Source organism: Pelophylax lessonae (genome assembly GCF_965119305.1).
Source record: "Pelophylax lessonae genome assembly, chromosome: 8".
NCBI lineage: Eukaryota > Metazoa > Chordata > Amphibia > Anura > Ranidae > Pelophylax > Pelophylax lessonae.
Genome location: NC_138775.1, coordinates 143,023,618 through 143,039,188, shown reverse-complemented (window position 1 = coordinate 143,039,188; position 15,571 = coordinate 143,023,618). Strand labels below are relative to the sequence as shown.

At 43.3% G+C, this 15,571-nt stretch overlaps 1 protein-coding gene across 2 annotated transcripts in view; it reads left to right on the top strand.

Annotated features, from left to right (window-relative positions):
* The window catches only part of TXN2 (thioredoxin 2), a 49,484-nt gene extending 37,896 nt beyond the window's left edge, over positions 1 to 11,588 (top strand). For both annotated transcript variants that reach the window (XM_082266546.1, XM_082266547.1), the window contains exon 4: positions 11,270 to 11,588. In XM_082266546.1, the coding sequence (XP_082122672.1) occupies positions 11,270 to 11,395 (126 nt within the window). In that variant the 3' untranslated portion in view covers positions 11,396 to 11,588. The remainder of the gene's footprint in view (positions 1 to 11,269) is intronic.
* The last annotated feature ends 3,983 nt before the right edge of the window (positions 11,589 to 15,571 follow it).

Sequence of the window (15,571 nt, the reverse complement as noted above, 5' to 3'; positions counted from 1 at the left end):
GTGCCTTGCCACAATTCTGTCTCTGAGCTCTTCAGGCAGTTCCTTTGACCTCATGATTCTCATTTGCTCTGACATGCATTGTGATCTGGAAGGTCTTATATAGACAGGTGTGTGGCTTTCCTAATCAAGTCCAATCAGTATAATCAAACACATCTGGACTCAAATGAAGGTGTAGAACCATCTCAAGGATGATCAGAAGAAATGGAAAGCACCCGAGTTAAATATATGAGTGTCACAGCAAAGGGTCTGAATACTTAGGACCATGTGATATTTCAGTTTTTCTTTTTTAATAAATCTGCAACAATGTCAACAATTCTGTGTTTTTCTGTCAGTATGGGGTGCTATGTGTACATTCATGAGGAAGAAGAATGAACTTAAATGATTTTAGCAAATAGCTGCAATATAACAAAGAGTGAAAAATTTAAGGGGGTCTGAATACTTTCCGTACCCACTGTATGTATATATATATATATATATATATATATATATATATATATATATATATATATATATATGTATATGTATGTGTATGTGTGTGTGTGAAATGTCAGGTTGAAAATAAGTAGGGGGCTTCAAGTAGTGGCTGCTGGTTACATAGTGAAGGTGCCTGGTCATTGAGGGGTTCATTGTGATCCTCCTGCTCAGCTCCCTCCCCAGCAGCTGTGGGATTATATTTGTGTGTTATCTTCCAGTGGCTTTGTTGATGATAATGATGAATGTGAAAGCACTAATTGTATAGCCAGCATAAGTGACAGCAGGCGCAGGTAGCTTTTATGAAGCCACCTGCCTATGACAAGGGAGTCTGTCATACATAATATATTACAGTTCTGTCTAAAAATCTGAAAAACAGCCTTTCATTTTTTTTTTTCTCTTTAAAATAAAAAGTTTGATCCTTCAGTCTAAACATCTTTCCCAGATTCAACCTCTAATAGTATTTACAGTATATCTCTTCGATCTGTTATTCTCAGAGCGGATTCAATATTTTGCTCTAACCACTGCTTATAGATATTTAAGAATAAATTGCCTTTTTTTTTTTTTTTTTTTAAACTTATTAACTAAATTATACACCACACTTTTTTTAAGTTTAAATCGGCCAACTAATCGATTATGAAAATATTTGTTAGTTGCAGCCCTAAATTGGACAAATGAATATTATAAATAAAATTTTCATTTTTAAGATTTTGTTGAGAATCCTTTACTGGCAATGACTGCCTGAAGTCTGGAACCCATGGACATTACCAAATATTGGGTTTCCTCCTTTCTGATGCTTTGCCAGGCTCTACCTGCAGCTGTCTTCAGTTTTGTTTGTGGGTCTTTCTGTCTTTAGTTTTGCCTTCAGCAAGTGAAATGCATGCTCAAATGAGTTGAAACCAGGTGATTGACTTTGCCTTTGCAGAATATTCCACTTATTTTCCTTCAAACGCTCCTATGTTGCTTTTGCAGTGTGTTTTGTATCATTTTCTATCTGTACTGTACTGTGAAGTGCCGTCCAATCAACTTTGCTGAATATGGGCTGACAGTATATCTCTAAACACTGCAGAATTCATCCGGATGCTTCTGCCTTCTGTCACATCATCAATAAACACCAATGACCCAGTGCCACTGGAAGCCATGCATACCCATACCATCACAATGCCGCCACCATTTTTTTACAGATTATTTTTATTATTATACAGGATTTATATAGCGCCAACAGTTTGCGCAGCGCTTAACAAAATGAGGGCAGACATTACAGTTACAGTACAATTTGGAACAAAAGGAATCAGAGGGCCCTGCTCGTTAGAGCTTACAATCTAAAAGGTGACGTTGTGTGCTTTGGATCATGAGCTGTTCCAAGCCTTCACCACACTTTTTTTTTTTTTTTTTTTTTTTTTTTTTTTTTTTTTCTTCCCGCCATTCTGGTACAGATTATTATTAGATTCATCCGTCCAAAGAATGCCTTTCCAGAACTGGTCTGGCTTTTTTAGATGTTTTTTTTGGCAAAGTCTAATCTGGATTTTCTATTCTTCGGCTTATGAATGGTTTGCATCTTGTGGTGAACCCTCTGTATTTGCTCTCGTGAAGTCTTCTCTTGATTTCAGACTTGACAATGATAGACAGGGTTCGTACGGTCCTTGAAAACCTGGAAAAGTTTTGAAATTTGGAGATGACACTTTCCAGGCCTGGAAAGGTCATGGAAAATTAGGATTCCACAAAGGTTTTGGAAAAGTCATGGAAATGTAACTGGGGAGGAGCGGGGAGCGGCAGGGGGAGCGGATGCTTAATTTAAGACTTTAGTGTAATTTTATTTTATTCAGTAATGTGTTTGTGCCACATACGATTTGTCTTCCGGGTCCGCGGTATGCCCGTGCGCACAGCAGCCGAGGAGATGAACGTGCACCAATCACTGCCAGCAGGGAGGGCCGGCCGCGGTTTGCCTGGATGTGACTGGCCAGCAGCAGCAAACCAATCCCAAGCATGAACGTGATGACGCGGAAGGGGGCGGTAACCGTTCCGGGGGCGGAGTCTACGACGCCATTACGTCATTTCCGGCACCCGGAGCCAAAGCCGTGGAACGCGGAAGCTTCCCGGCAAACAACACTGATCGCGGACAGCCTACATCTCTACCTTTTGAGTCACTACACGCATTTGTTTTACACACATGTAGGATATGATACCAGGGGGTTTCCTTCTCTGCATTTTTCTTTGAGGACTATACGATCTACCAAAGAATTGGAAGGAGCAGAGGAGCCCCTAAGCAGTATCCCCCAGCAAAAAAAGCCATAACAGGTTGTATATAGGGTGCGACACCTAGTGGTCACGCAGGTGTCTGCAACCCGAAGCCTTTTCATTCATTTTAATCTTTTACAACTGAACGGCTTTTGGATTTAATTCCTCACCTTGCTCATGGCAGCACATATTATATATTTTTTCTGTATACTGTATAATCACTTCTAATCTGTTTTGAGATCGGATGTATATTTAATTTTAAATAAAAGTCACTACCCCTTGCCATTTTTGTGACTTTTTTAGCACTAGCATTTTGCACTGCATCTTTGCACTATTTAAAGGTACAGGATACTTTCACTACAACCGGTCTCTAAAAAATTGTGAATCACACGTGCACCTCATAATTTATATTTATTTCATTTTAAAAGGAACATATAGCACTTTATTATCCATTTATTTTAATACCACTGTTCACGGTATTTATTTGTTCACTAAGTGCCCCTAAACCTTTTAAACAGTAGCGCCGTTCACAACCCCACTTGCACATATTCCACCTTATGACTGTGGCCTGGGCCTAAAAAGATTAAGTGCTGCATTTTGTGCCATCCATACCAGTCCGTTCACAGTGTTACAGCAATGCCAGGGAAATGCAGCTTTAAAAATGTATGGCTTCATGATGAAAAGTATGAGAGGTGGCTGGAGAAAGATCAGGACCCGGGACGTGCTAAATGTACAGTGTGTGTCGTAAAACGTTTGACATTTCGAACATGGGAGAGGCAGCGCTGTCTAGCCACGCTAAAGGTGCAAAGCACCAGTCTGCAGCTGCGTGCTCGACAGCTTCCAATCCGATCGCTGGCTTTTTCACCCGTGCGCCTGAAGTGACACCGGCTCCCAGCTGCAGCAGCAGTGCTTCCACCTCATCTACTGTAAAACAAGGGATCATTTTGAGTCACGCTGTATCCAGAAACGAAAATCTAACAGCAGAGGTACTGTGGGCTCTAAAGGTGGCTAATTCACATAGATTTTCTTCTTATTTAACACGTATACATAGACATTTCATGAAACATTTAGGTCATGAATATTTACGTGAAGTCATGGAATTTCATTGGTGAAAATGTGTATGAACCCTGGATAGACCCACCTCCTGGAGAGTGTCATACACTTGTCTTGATGTTGTGAATGTGTTTTCTTTACCATAGAGAGGATCTTGCGATCATCCACCACTGTTGTCTTCCGTGGACGTCCAGGCCTTTTTATGTTGCAGACCTCACCAGTGCGTTCTTCTGCTTTCTCTTTCGTTCATTGGCAGACACGACTCCTGATCTTCTTAACCATTTGGCTATACAGCCTCCTGCAGGAGTAGGACACTAGGCAGAAAAAAAATCTGGCTACGCCTATAGGCAGTTTTTTTTTTTTTTTCTCCTGGATTTTTTCCTGTGAGATCTATAATCAACTGCCGGACGGGGCAACGGGTTGGATAATTTAGATCCAGTGGTCACCCCAGTCTGACCAGGGAATGCGCGCAGACCTCAGCTCCACGCTAGGTCCGTCGCAACATAGCCCCACTGGACGGGGGCTGACCTGCCTTGCGAGGTCGCATACAACTGGGTCTCGGCCCGAGTCACCGCCTTCATCCTGGCTGACAGCCCCCTATTTTGATGGAGAGGGGTTCTGTCTGGAGCTTTGCCCATTTGGTTCCTGGTATGATGAGTAGCTGGCCCCCCTCTCTCCATGGAGGGTTTTGTGGTGGACTTGGGCCCCTGCTTGGGACAGTAGGACCCCTGGGTCCCCACCAGGCATCCCCCTCCTTCCCACCAGGCACCCTCCTTTCATCTGTTCCCCCATCCTACCCCTCCTCCACTTATGCTGGGGCTGTTTGGGTGGTCTGGTCCACCTCCTGGGGTAGGGGCAGGGTGCTATACTGGCGATGGGGACTGGGAGAGTGCATCGCTGATGACCAGACGATCGGCTGTATGGGAGGGGGTTGTATCTGGTGGGGGCTCCTACCAGAGCCCCCCCCCCCATCCTGCCTGGGTCCGTCCTTGAGGCCTAGGGATCCCTCCTGGGTCCCTGGAAGCCTTGTGGTGCTGCGCAGGGCTGCCATTTTGTTGTAGCCTGTGTCTTTCTTTGCATGGCGGCCATGTTTGTGTTGTTCGGAGGCCATTTTGCGGTGGTTTGCCATGGACAATAGTGGCGGCCATGACAGTGGAGCCCTGTGGGCAGCGATTTCGGTGGTGGGAGCCCCTCCTCATCCCCTGGTGCTGACTCCTAGATCCTTTCACTTCCTGATCGCCGCACGTGAAGTGCAGATTATCCTGGTGGCTGCAGGTGCCTGTTTCTGCTGGGTGGTGAGTCTGGTGGGGTTCTCTCCCTCTCTGTTGAGGATCGCTTGGTGCTTTGTGCCTGGCAAACAGGTGGGCTACCAGAGCAGTGTGGGTTGTCCCTTTAGCAGCGTTTTACACTTTTTTGTGGGGTTCACCCTGGTGACTCATGGAGTCTTTGAAGCACATCTCCCCACCTGATCCCCTCTCTGAGGCTGAGGGGCCCTCCAGGTCCCAAGATGCACTGACAGCTGTCCTTTGTGTCCCTGGTGGAGGTGGCTTTCGGGTGATAGGCTAGCAAAAAGCACCCTTTGTCTTCCCCTGCCTCATATGTCTCATCAGATCCTTAATCTGATTCGACCGCCGCAGATGTGGGTCACCCTGCTGGGTCTGCAACCACGTGCCTGGAATCATCTGATAGTGAGGATGATTCCTCCACATCTGCAACCGCGCACAAAAAGGCGGTGGTGGACGTACTTGATTGTATCTGTGCGTGAGACCTTGAAGATGGAGGAAGCAGCTACAGCTGCAATGAAGGCGCAGGTTTCCTTTTGGCTCTCACAAGCCATCCAGAGTGGCAAAGGGGTTTCCTTTCCCTGCCTATTTTGACAAAAGAGTGGGGACGACCAAAGCGTCCCCTTCCATAAAAGGTCCCTGCAAGGGAGATTCTGGCCAAATGGGAAAGGAATCCACGGTCTCTGGAAATCCGATCCGGCAGAGCCGGGGAACTAAAGAGTCCCTGATATAGTGGCTTCGTTCTTCGGCTTTGCGAATCATTCCTTACCTTGTATTGGACAGTGATCAATACGGATGCCAGTCTGTCCGGCTGGGGAGGCGTCCTCTGCAAAATTTCTGCTTAAGGGGTCTGAACACTGGAAGAGTCCAGACTTCCAATCAATGTCTTGGTACTTGGTAGCGATCAGACTGTGCCTGGAACATTGGACGGATCGTCTTCAGGGATGTCCAGTGCGCATTCAGTGGGACAGTGCCACGGCCATGGCTTATGTCAATCACCAGGGGGGGGGGCACAAGAAGTGTCCTGGCGGCTCTAGAGGTAGCTGGCATTCTAAGGCGGGCAGAATGGTTAGGTCCAGCCCCCTCCGCCATACACATTCCCGGGGTGGAAAACTGGCAGGCAGATTACCTTAGTCGGCAGGCGTTGGACCTAGGGGAGTGGCCCTTCATCTGGAGGTGTTTCATCAGTTTTGTCTCTAGTGGGGCATCCCCAAGGTGGGTCTGTTGGCATCCCGGCTCAAGGTGCAGAAGTTTGTGGCTCGATCACAGGATCCTCTGGCGGTTGCCACAGATGCATTGGCAGCCCCGTGGGGTCCATAGCGTCTGATTTATGCCTTTCATCCCCTCAGGCTTCTGCCAAGACTTCTACGCAGGATCGAGGCAGAAGGGATTTCGGTCATCTTAGTGGCCCCAGACTGGCCTCGCCGAGCTTGGTACACCGATCTGGTGCGGCTGGTCGCTGATGTTCCCTGGAAGCTTCCTCTCGGAGGATCTGCTGTCCCAAGGACCTATCTTCCATCCTGCTTTACAGTCCCTGGCTTTGATGGCTTGGCTGTTGAATGCCAGGTGCTGATGGATAGAGGTTGTTTACAATGATTTTATAATAAATTTGAAATGATGTACTTAAATGAGACAGGTCACTTTTTCAGAAATAATACATAAAGTACATAATCATTTCAAATTTATTATAAAATCATTGTAAACCTGCCATAATCATAAAATACATAATCATTTCCTATTGCAATAAGAACATCTGATGTGAGCTGACATGTAAAAAATTTCTTATACATATATTTTTTCTTATGCTTATCTACATTTATAGATGCCTTCTTGCATCACACTCCTGATGAAGTGGAGGACAATGATCCACGAAACCCGTAGAGTCTTAGGATGCCAAGACATTCTGTTTTTTACACCTGTGTCAATCATGTGTCTATATGTATATACTATTATGTACCAGTTCAACTATGAATTGTTATGTCAGCTCTTCTCGTCAGATGTTCTTATTGCAATCGGAAATTGTTATTATGTATTTTATGATTATGGAATTTATTTAAAATGATTTTATAATAAATTTGAAATTATTATGTACTTTTATTATTTCTGAAAAAGTGACCTGCCTCATTTAAAGTCCCACGTCCATTCAAGTTCTGTTTGTATGCACATTAGGAATTCAGGCATGTCCCTCTGGATGCTGCAGGGTCACAACTTTATTTTCATGTATGTATGGCTATAGCTAAAGTGCCTTTATACATTTATCTTCTGTTTATCTAGAACTTTATTTTGTAATATGCAGCCTGCAGTGAGATAATCAAGTCAACAGTGTACTAATCTCACTTAAGGACACCCTCGGGTGCAGTCATTTGAGATTCCTGTCAAACTGGATTTGGGACACTGTAGCCTCCTTTATCTATATACGAAACATATGTTTTGTGTAATTTAGGTGAAGGAGCTTCTAATTTTCAACTTGTTTGTAACATAAAAAAACTTTATAGTACGTAAAGGCAATACTATGCTACACACAGGCAATAAATATACATTTTAGCTTAGCAGACCCATGTTAAATGTATACATACCACAGCCAAACATGTACTAACAGTAAACACCAAGAAAGTAGATAAGTTGATTACACAAAATAAATACCTTAGGAAAACAAAAATACTCTTGTTGACGTATGCAAGTATATTTAACCACTTCCTTACCGCTGGATATCATATGACATCCTGGGCTTTAAGTGGGGATATCGGAATGATGCCTGCAGCTGGCGATTCCTTGCACCGTAAGAACAATCATTGCGGCTGTTCAGCCGCTTGATCGTTCTTACAGGTGGCGGGAGGGGACATCCCCCTCCTTGCTACATGGGGCCGTGCATTATCATGCTGCAACATGAGGTGATGGTCGTGGATGAATGGCACGATAATGGGCTTCAGGATTTTGTCACGGTATCTCTGTGCATTCAAAATGCCATCAATAAAATGCACGTGTTTGTTGTCCATAACATACGCCTACCCATACCATAACCCCACCACCGCAATGGGCCATTCGATTCACAACATTGACATCAGCAAACCGCTCACCCACACAACGCCATACACGCTGTCTGCAATCTGCCCTGTACAGTGAAAACTGGGATTCGTCCGTAAAGAGAACACCTCTCCATAGTGCCAGACGCCCTTGAATGTGAGCATTTGCCCACTCAAGTCAGTTACAATGACGAGCTGCAGTCAGGTCGAGAGGAACATGAGCATGCAGATTCGCTTTCCTGAGACAGTTTTTGACAGTTTGTGCAGAAATTCTTTGGTTATGCAAACCGATTGTTGCAGTAGCTGTCCAGGTACCTGGTCTCAGACGATCTTGGAGGAAAAGATGCTGGATGTGGAGGTCCTGGGCTGGTGTGGTTACACGTCGTCTGCGGTTGTGAGGCCGGTTGGATGTACTGCCAAATTCTCTGAAAGCCTTTGGAGATGGCTTATGGTAGAGAAATAATCATTCAAATCACGGGCAACAACTCTAGTGGACATTCCTGCAGTCAGCATGCCAATTGCACGCTCCCTCAAAACTTGTGATATCTGTGGCATTGTGCTGTGCAATAAAACTGCACATTTTAGAGTGGACTTTTATTGTGGCCAGCCTTAGGCACACCTGTGCAATAATCGTGCTGTCTAATCAGCATCTTAATATACCACATCTGCGAGGAGGATGGATCATCTCGGCAAAGGATACCTTTCTCATTAGCAGTTAGAGCAGTCATGTGACTTCTGTCAGTGTCCAGCCAGCCAATCACTGGTTAAAGCTTGCAGGAGGAGTTTTCTGAATGTCCTATGAGACTGCACGAGCCCTGACCCTCTGTCTGCACAGTGCTGATTGGCCCTGTGCTGATCACATGCACTCTCCCAAGGATAGAAAATCTCTCTAGCAATAAACCCCAAACTAAGCATGTGCAGCCTGACTCCATAGGCTCTGTGTTATCAGGAGATTATCAGGGGACTGTGGAAGAATGGGAGGATCTGTGCACACAGGATCAAACAGCCTTTTTACTCAATGCAGGTTAACCCCTTAGGTTCCACAATGAGTATAACAAGCTTGCTTTACTGCATATACAGGCTGATTTTACTGTGGTTTTAGTAACACTTTAAATAGGCTGCTGGCAGAAAGCTTTGCCTGCCAATTTTGACCAATCCCAGCGTCTACAAATTATTCTGTCAGGTTTGTGTATCTGGCTTTTCTATTTTATTTAACCAGCTTTTTACATGATAACTTTCGTTCAGTAAAAACTATGTCCAGCATGTGAACAGCTAAGAAATGAGCCTTGATTGCTCTGACTGGTCTAAAAGGCTACATGCTAAGATTTTATTTGTATGTATTTGCACATGATGGGTTTTTATCAGTGGCTGCAGCTGACTGACTACAGTTGCTGATCAAGGAATATTTTCCAACATCTCGATTAGACGTTATTCAAACGATTGCCTTCTGTTGAGCAGTGTCTTCCACTCTCTGAAATTCAGTTGGTCCCTGCTGAACTGGACAGATTTCGGTCAGTGTATGGCCAGCTTAAAGTGACACTAAACGATATCGCTAATCTCCAAAAAAAACAATCCATACACTGTATGTATATTTACTACTTGATGGCCCTGTAATCATTTTTTTAAATAATTTCTTGCTTTGTTTTTCTGCCTCCATGATATGTTCTCCGTAAGCACCCGCATCTCTCCTTTTACCCCTCACTTCCATTTGTTTGGAATGACCTGTGCACATTCGTTGCAGTCATGTGCACTGCTCTATGCAGGCTACAAAACTCCCAGTGCAGTACCTAGTCCATCTTGGAAAGGAGCAAGAGAGGTTGGCTTCATTACTACATACAGTGGGACCATGGAGAAAGAAAAATAGCCACCCTCTGACATGGAGTACCAGCAGCAAATAAAAAAGGAATTTGAAGGAGGCTGAGAACAACTGAACATACTTTTTTGACTTAAAAATTCATGTTAGAATAGCATTTTTTTAAACCAGAGTTTAGTGTCACTTTAACCACTTCGGCCCCGAAAGTTTTTACCCCCTTTTTGACCAGACCATATATTTCAATACGGCACTGCGTTGCTTTAACTGACAATTGCGCAGTTGTGCGACGCTGTACCCAAATAAAAATAAAAATTTCCTTTTTTTTTCCCCACCTATAGAGCTCTTTTTAGTGGTATTTGATCACCTCTGCCGTGTGTGTTTGTGTTTTTTTTTTTTTTTTTTGCGCTATAAACAAAAAAAGACCGACAATTTTAAATTTAAAAAAAAAATTTTTTTTACATTCTGTTATAAAACCTATCCAATAAAAAAAAATGTAAAAAATCAAATTTCTTCATCAATTTAGACCAATTTGTATTCTACTATATATTTATGGTAAAAGAAAAATCCCAAAAAAGCGTATATTGATTATGTGCAAAAGTTATAGCGCCTACAAACTATGGGATAGATTTAGGGACTTTTTTTTTTTTCCTAGTAATGGCGGCGATCAGTGATTTTTAGCGGGACAGCGACATTGCAGCGGACAAATCTGACAGTAAGTGACACTTGGGGACCAGTAACACCAATACAGGGATCAGTGCTAAAAAATGCACTGTCACTGTATAAATGACACTGGCAGGGAAGGGGTTAATGGGGAAATCAAAGGGTTAACTGTGTTCCCTGGGTGTGCTTTCTTACTGTGTGGGGGATGGACTGACTGGAGGAAGAGAGACTTCTGTGTTCCTGATGACAGAACGGCCACCTGCCTTGTTTACATAGGTAGACCGATGTTCTGTCTCTCCTACGAATGATCAGCGGGTCCAGGCGCCTGCCTGACCTGCTTATTGGCTCCCACTGTGTCCAATCACAGCACTAGTGCAGGTCTGGTCCCAGAGCCGATAATGATAATCATGTACAAGTATGTACAAGTACATGATTTTGCGCTTAAGGGCTGCCCTGCCGCTGTAAATGTACATGGGGCGGTCCTTAATTAGTTACGATTAGGGTGATATTTCAGTAACAAGTTTCGATTTATTGCCTTATAATTAGTTTGTAGCACGTGTGTTAGAGGTTGGCCATTTCTGCCAGAGGTGTGCTTTTTGACAAATTATTTTAATACAGATATTACGATCAGGAACCTTAATGTGATCAGGTATAATGAGCAGATTTTGTACGAAAGCATTAATCCCATTAGTGCCTTCCAAATAATTAACTCCCTTTTCTCTCTACAGGTCAGTGCTGTACCGACGGTTCTTGCCATTAAAGATGGCAGTGTTGTCGATCAGTTTGTGGGGGTCAAAGATGATGATCAGGTTGAAGCGTTTCTCAACAAGCTAATTGGACCACGACCTAAGTAAGAAGTATGAAGCCGAAACCTTTTCATAACTGTGAACCAAAACAAACAGGGACAGCAACGACTTTAATGTGACATTTTACTCCTCTTAGTTTCTTTACCTTGTATACTTGTATTCATTGTATTATGTCCATTTTGAATTATTTTATTATTACATAGGATTAAGAAAATGCTGTAAAATAAAATGTATAGTATATTATTACTCAGAACTTGTTTATCCCTTTTTATTTTCTTTAGGAAGATTTTAAGTAGACTTTTTTAAAGGAAATGTCTTAGTTAATTTTAGTTAACCAATTTCAAAGGATAAGTTCACGTTAAAAAAAAAAAAATCAATAAATGCACATTTTTATGCAGGTAAAAAAATGCGTATTTAATATTTTTTGTTGCCTGAAAAGCATTTCACCAACTTTTAGCAGATCGCTGATGCCATGCAGGTCTCCTACACACTGCCAGTGTATTCGATTACCTGTACATCCTGTACGGATAAGCAGATACTTTCTGACGGAGCCTTATGAACTCCCACCGCGCTCCATGTCGCCGAGGTAGTTCATTAAGAACTACAATCCAACAGCCACCAAGGATGTCAAGCTTGTAGCTTATTCAGAGCCCCGCACAGCCACACTGTTTTTCAAACAGTGGCAGCTGGTATGGGGAATTTCTCCCCATACTGCTGCCACAGGCAGGGGGACAATGGCTGCAATATTGGAAACATGTAACATGTTCATAATACTGCAGCCACTGTCCCCCCTCCCTGTGGCAACAGTATGGGGAGAAATTCCACCCTAAAATCAGGTAGAACATGTACAGGTGCTCTCAAAGGTGAACTTATCCTTTAACAGAGGGTGTTCCCCTGAGAATTTAAAGGGCTTCTTGCTCATGTGTTGACTGTTTTTGTCTAACTGAAAAGAGGGAGTGGTGTCCTCATTCATTCAGCTGTTATGTAATTTGAAAGTCTGCAGTCCAGGACTGTTCACAGCACAGCAGTAAAGCTAGTCATACACACAAAGCATTTTCTCAGTGAGACCTTATAGTTTCATACATCCATGCTAAAGCGCCTGGATGAAGGAATCTCCCGTGTTAACAATCATAGTCATTAGGTGCTGAATGCCTGAAAAGTGACAGCATCTACTTCAATGTAATCACTGTTTCACCAACAAGTTTCTGAGAAAAGAGGTTTGAATATTGATTGATGTCAAGTTGAGTGGAGCTGACAGGCCACCCACAGCTTGAATTTTGGCCGAATCGGCAGGAAGCTGTGTGGAGCAAGCTAAACCTCCCTGGCAGTAATCCCGAGTGTGGCTCTGGGTTAATTTTCAGTAGCAAAAGCAGTAACCCTGAGCCACACTTGGGATTTTCCGGTAGTCTGGGCCAGCGCTACCACCGCCGAGTATAGGCACTGCGGTGCAGTCCAGTGGCAGCACTGAAGACCCTGTCGTCTCCTGACAGTCTCCTGAATCCCAACAGAATGGAGGCAGCCCATGCCTCTATGATCAGTGACAGATAGGTCACAGTCTGTGACCTGTCTGTCTCTCTGAGACTCTGGTGCCAGAGCTCCAGAAGTGATCGTCCCTCCCATGATCCATGCCATCCCACTGAGACCAGTACAGCCAGCCAGCTCTGCTCTGCCTTTCTCCCCTCCCCTTTGTCTAGCGGCAGAGCAGAATCACGTGACGATCTGATCATCTGAGTAGTGGGCACTCTGGGATTGGTGCCTGGTGGTGTGGTGTGTGACAGCTGGGGGAGCCTGGACTGGAGACACCACCGAGGCAGGGTTTGTGCCTGAGACTGAGAGAGACAGAATCATTGGATGCAGAGCCCCAGGGGTGAGTGACAAACACAGTGACATTCTATAACTGACTGTATAGTGTATAAGACTTATCTGTCCTCGCACTCCACAAATATGTGATGTCACCCCCCCCTCCCTCCTGCTTCCCCTCCTCCTTTCCTTATTTACCTTTACTGTTTTATCCTTTACTTACTTAATACTTTAGAGCAGACCTGGGCAAGAATTACAGGCCTACAATATAAAACAGATTTCCATGTAAAACAGTGTACCGCTTTGACATTCAAAAATATTGACATAATCAGAACGCCAGGGAGGTTAAAATTCTATCTATTCCTATTAAATGTTAATTATAAAGTTTTATCCATGCTTACATGTTGTGCTTGCTGTTGCATGATTTCATTCTCAGGGCCATTGGATCGACAGAAGATAAATTTAAAGCGGTATTAACCCCAAAAGCAAACATTTATTAAATTGCAGCTTACCCAATCTTAGATGTGATGGCTGCAATTATTTTCCTTTTTTTTAGCCTTTCTTTCTTCTATTTCTATCTCTTGATCCAGGCAGCAAATATGTTGTGTTTCACAAGCTCAAGCTATCCAGCAGAATGTATTAGTTTACATGGATGAGACAAACCACTTCGCACTGGAAGGGGTACATAAAATCAGCTTTTATTTATTCATGCAAAACCTTTACATCAAAAGGAAAAAATCTGCCTATAATGGATGATAAAGTGTGAGATGAAGTTTTGGCTTTAATTTCTCTGTATCTAAATCTGCTAATAGATTTAACACTACCCCCTGACTTGCAATGCTGATGTGCCTCATGTTATCATTCCTCCAGAGTTGTGTCTCACTAGTACAGAAGGTGTGTTACTGGCCAGATCATTAGGGTAAAAACAGAGGAAAAAGGCCAAAAAAAACCTGATGCAGCCACCACATCTAAGGATTGGTAAGCTGTAAAATAATACGTGTTTGGTTTCAGGTGTATTACTGTTTAAAGATTTGGCAAAATGTACAACGCCCGCCCCCCCCCCCCCCCCCCCATGGGGTGGCTCTGATCCCTTGCAAGATCTCCCTGGAGCAGTTTACATGCACCTTCCTCAACCCAATTACAGCAAACAAGAGTGTGTACTCTGTGTACAGGTTCTTAGTAACGGATTGCTTGGTAACATGCTCTGCCCAACTATCCTCCCACCAGCTCTAGATTGACAGGTGGACTGACCAATATCTGCTCCTGTGTATTTACTCCATGTCGGGTGGTCTTTGTGTGACTGCACTGTGTGTGCTACCAGACAGAAGTTTAGCAAACAGATGGGAGAGAGCGAGCGGCAGCAGTCCTGAAAGGGTAGAAAAAAACTTTTAAAAACAATATGTGAAAAAAAAATCTCAGAACAGCTAATGATTTGGACCTGAAGAGAAATATTAAAATTTCCTTCAGGGTTTAATAGGACTTTCAGTTTGGTGGAAAGCTGGAGAGTAGCCTTGTACATGTCACCTGCTTTGCTAAATATGGAATATTCTTATGAATATGAAGAAATCTATCCCCCACCTCTTTCTGGGAGGGTGCTGCTGTTCCATTGTTGTTTAAGGACTTTAAATGGGTAATCTCAAATAAAATCAGGTAGTTTGCCTTTAAAGAAATGTATGTGTGGTGCGACCGTTCTCTGATTCTTAAATGTCTTGGAAATGTTTTGTCCAAAATGTTTATATTAAAGAATACGAACCATAGTAATGTGTATTTTTTTTTTTTTTTATCTGCCTGATCTTCAGCTTTTAATTCTGATTCGGGCAGAGTTTGAAGCTTCATGTACAAACTTGAGTCTAAGATCCTGGAATTTCCAGAGTCCTAGGGATACATTTTAAAGACAGAAGTACTAGCAGGCACAAGCAGCCCTGTTACCTATTGGAAATGTTTCTTTCAAGCATGGTTTTAGTGAGAGACCCTTTCTTCAACTTAATTTACAGGTATTTTAAATGCTTATTTATGGTGTTGTCATGTCCATAAACGTTTTTTTTTTTTAAGTTTTACCTATACATACTGTAAATATCTCCTAAACTTGCACTGTTTTAGGAGATATTTACTATATAGTGCGCCGATAACGTCATCGGCGCATGCGCTCAGAAGGAACGGCTGCCCGTGCTATTTCTACAGAGCCTTGTACCGTGACCGGCGGTTTGGAGGTAAGTGTCACATAATGTGCAGTATGCTTTTACTTTTCAGGGGATTAGAAAAAAAACACCCTGGGTTTACTTCCTCTTTAAAATTTGTAGAAAATGTAAATACAGCCCCTCCCTGTATGTCATAGTCCTTGCGGGGGTGTTAACTTTGTATGCAGTTCACCGGGGAAGAGCATAGGGCAATACTTTAGAGCAGACCTGGGCAAACTGCGGCATC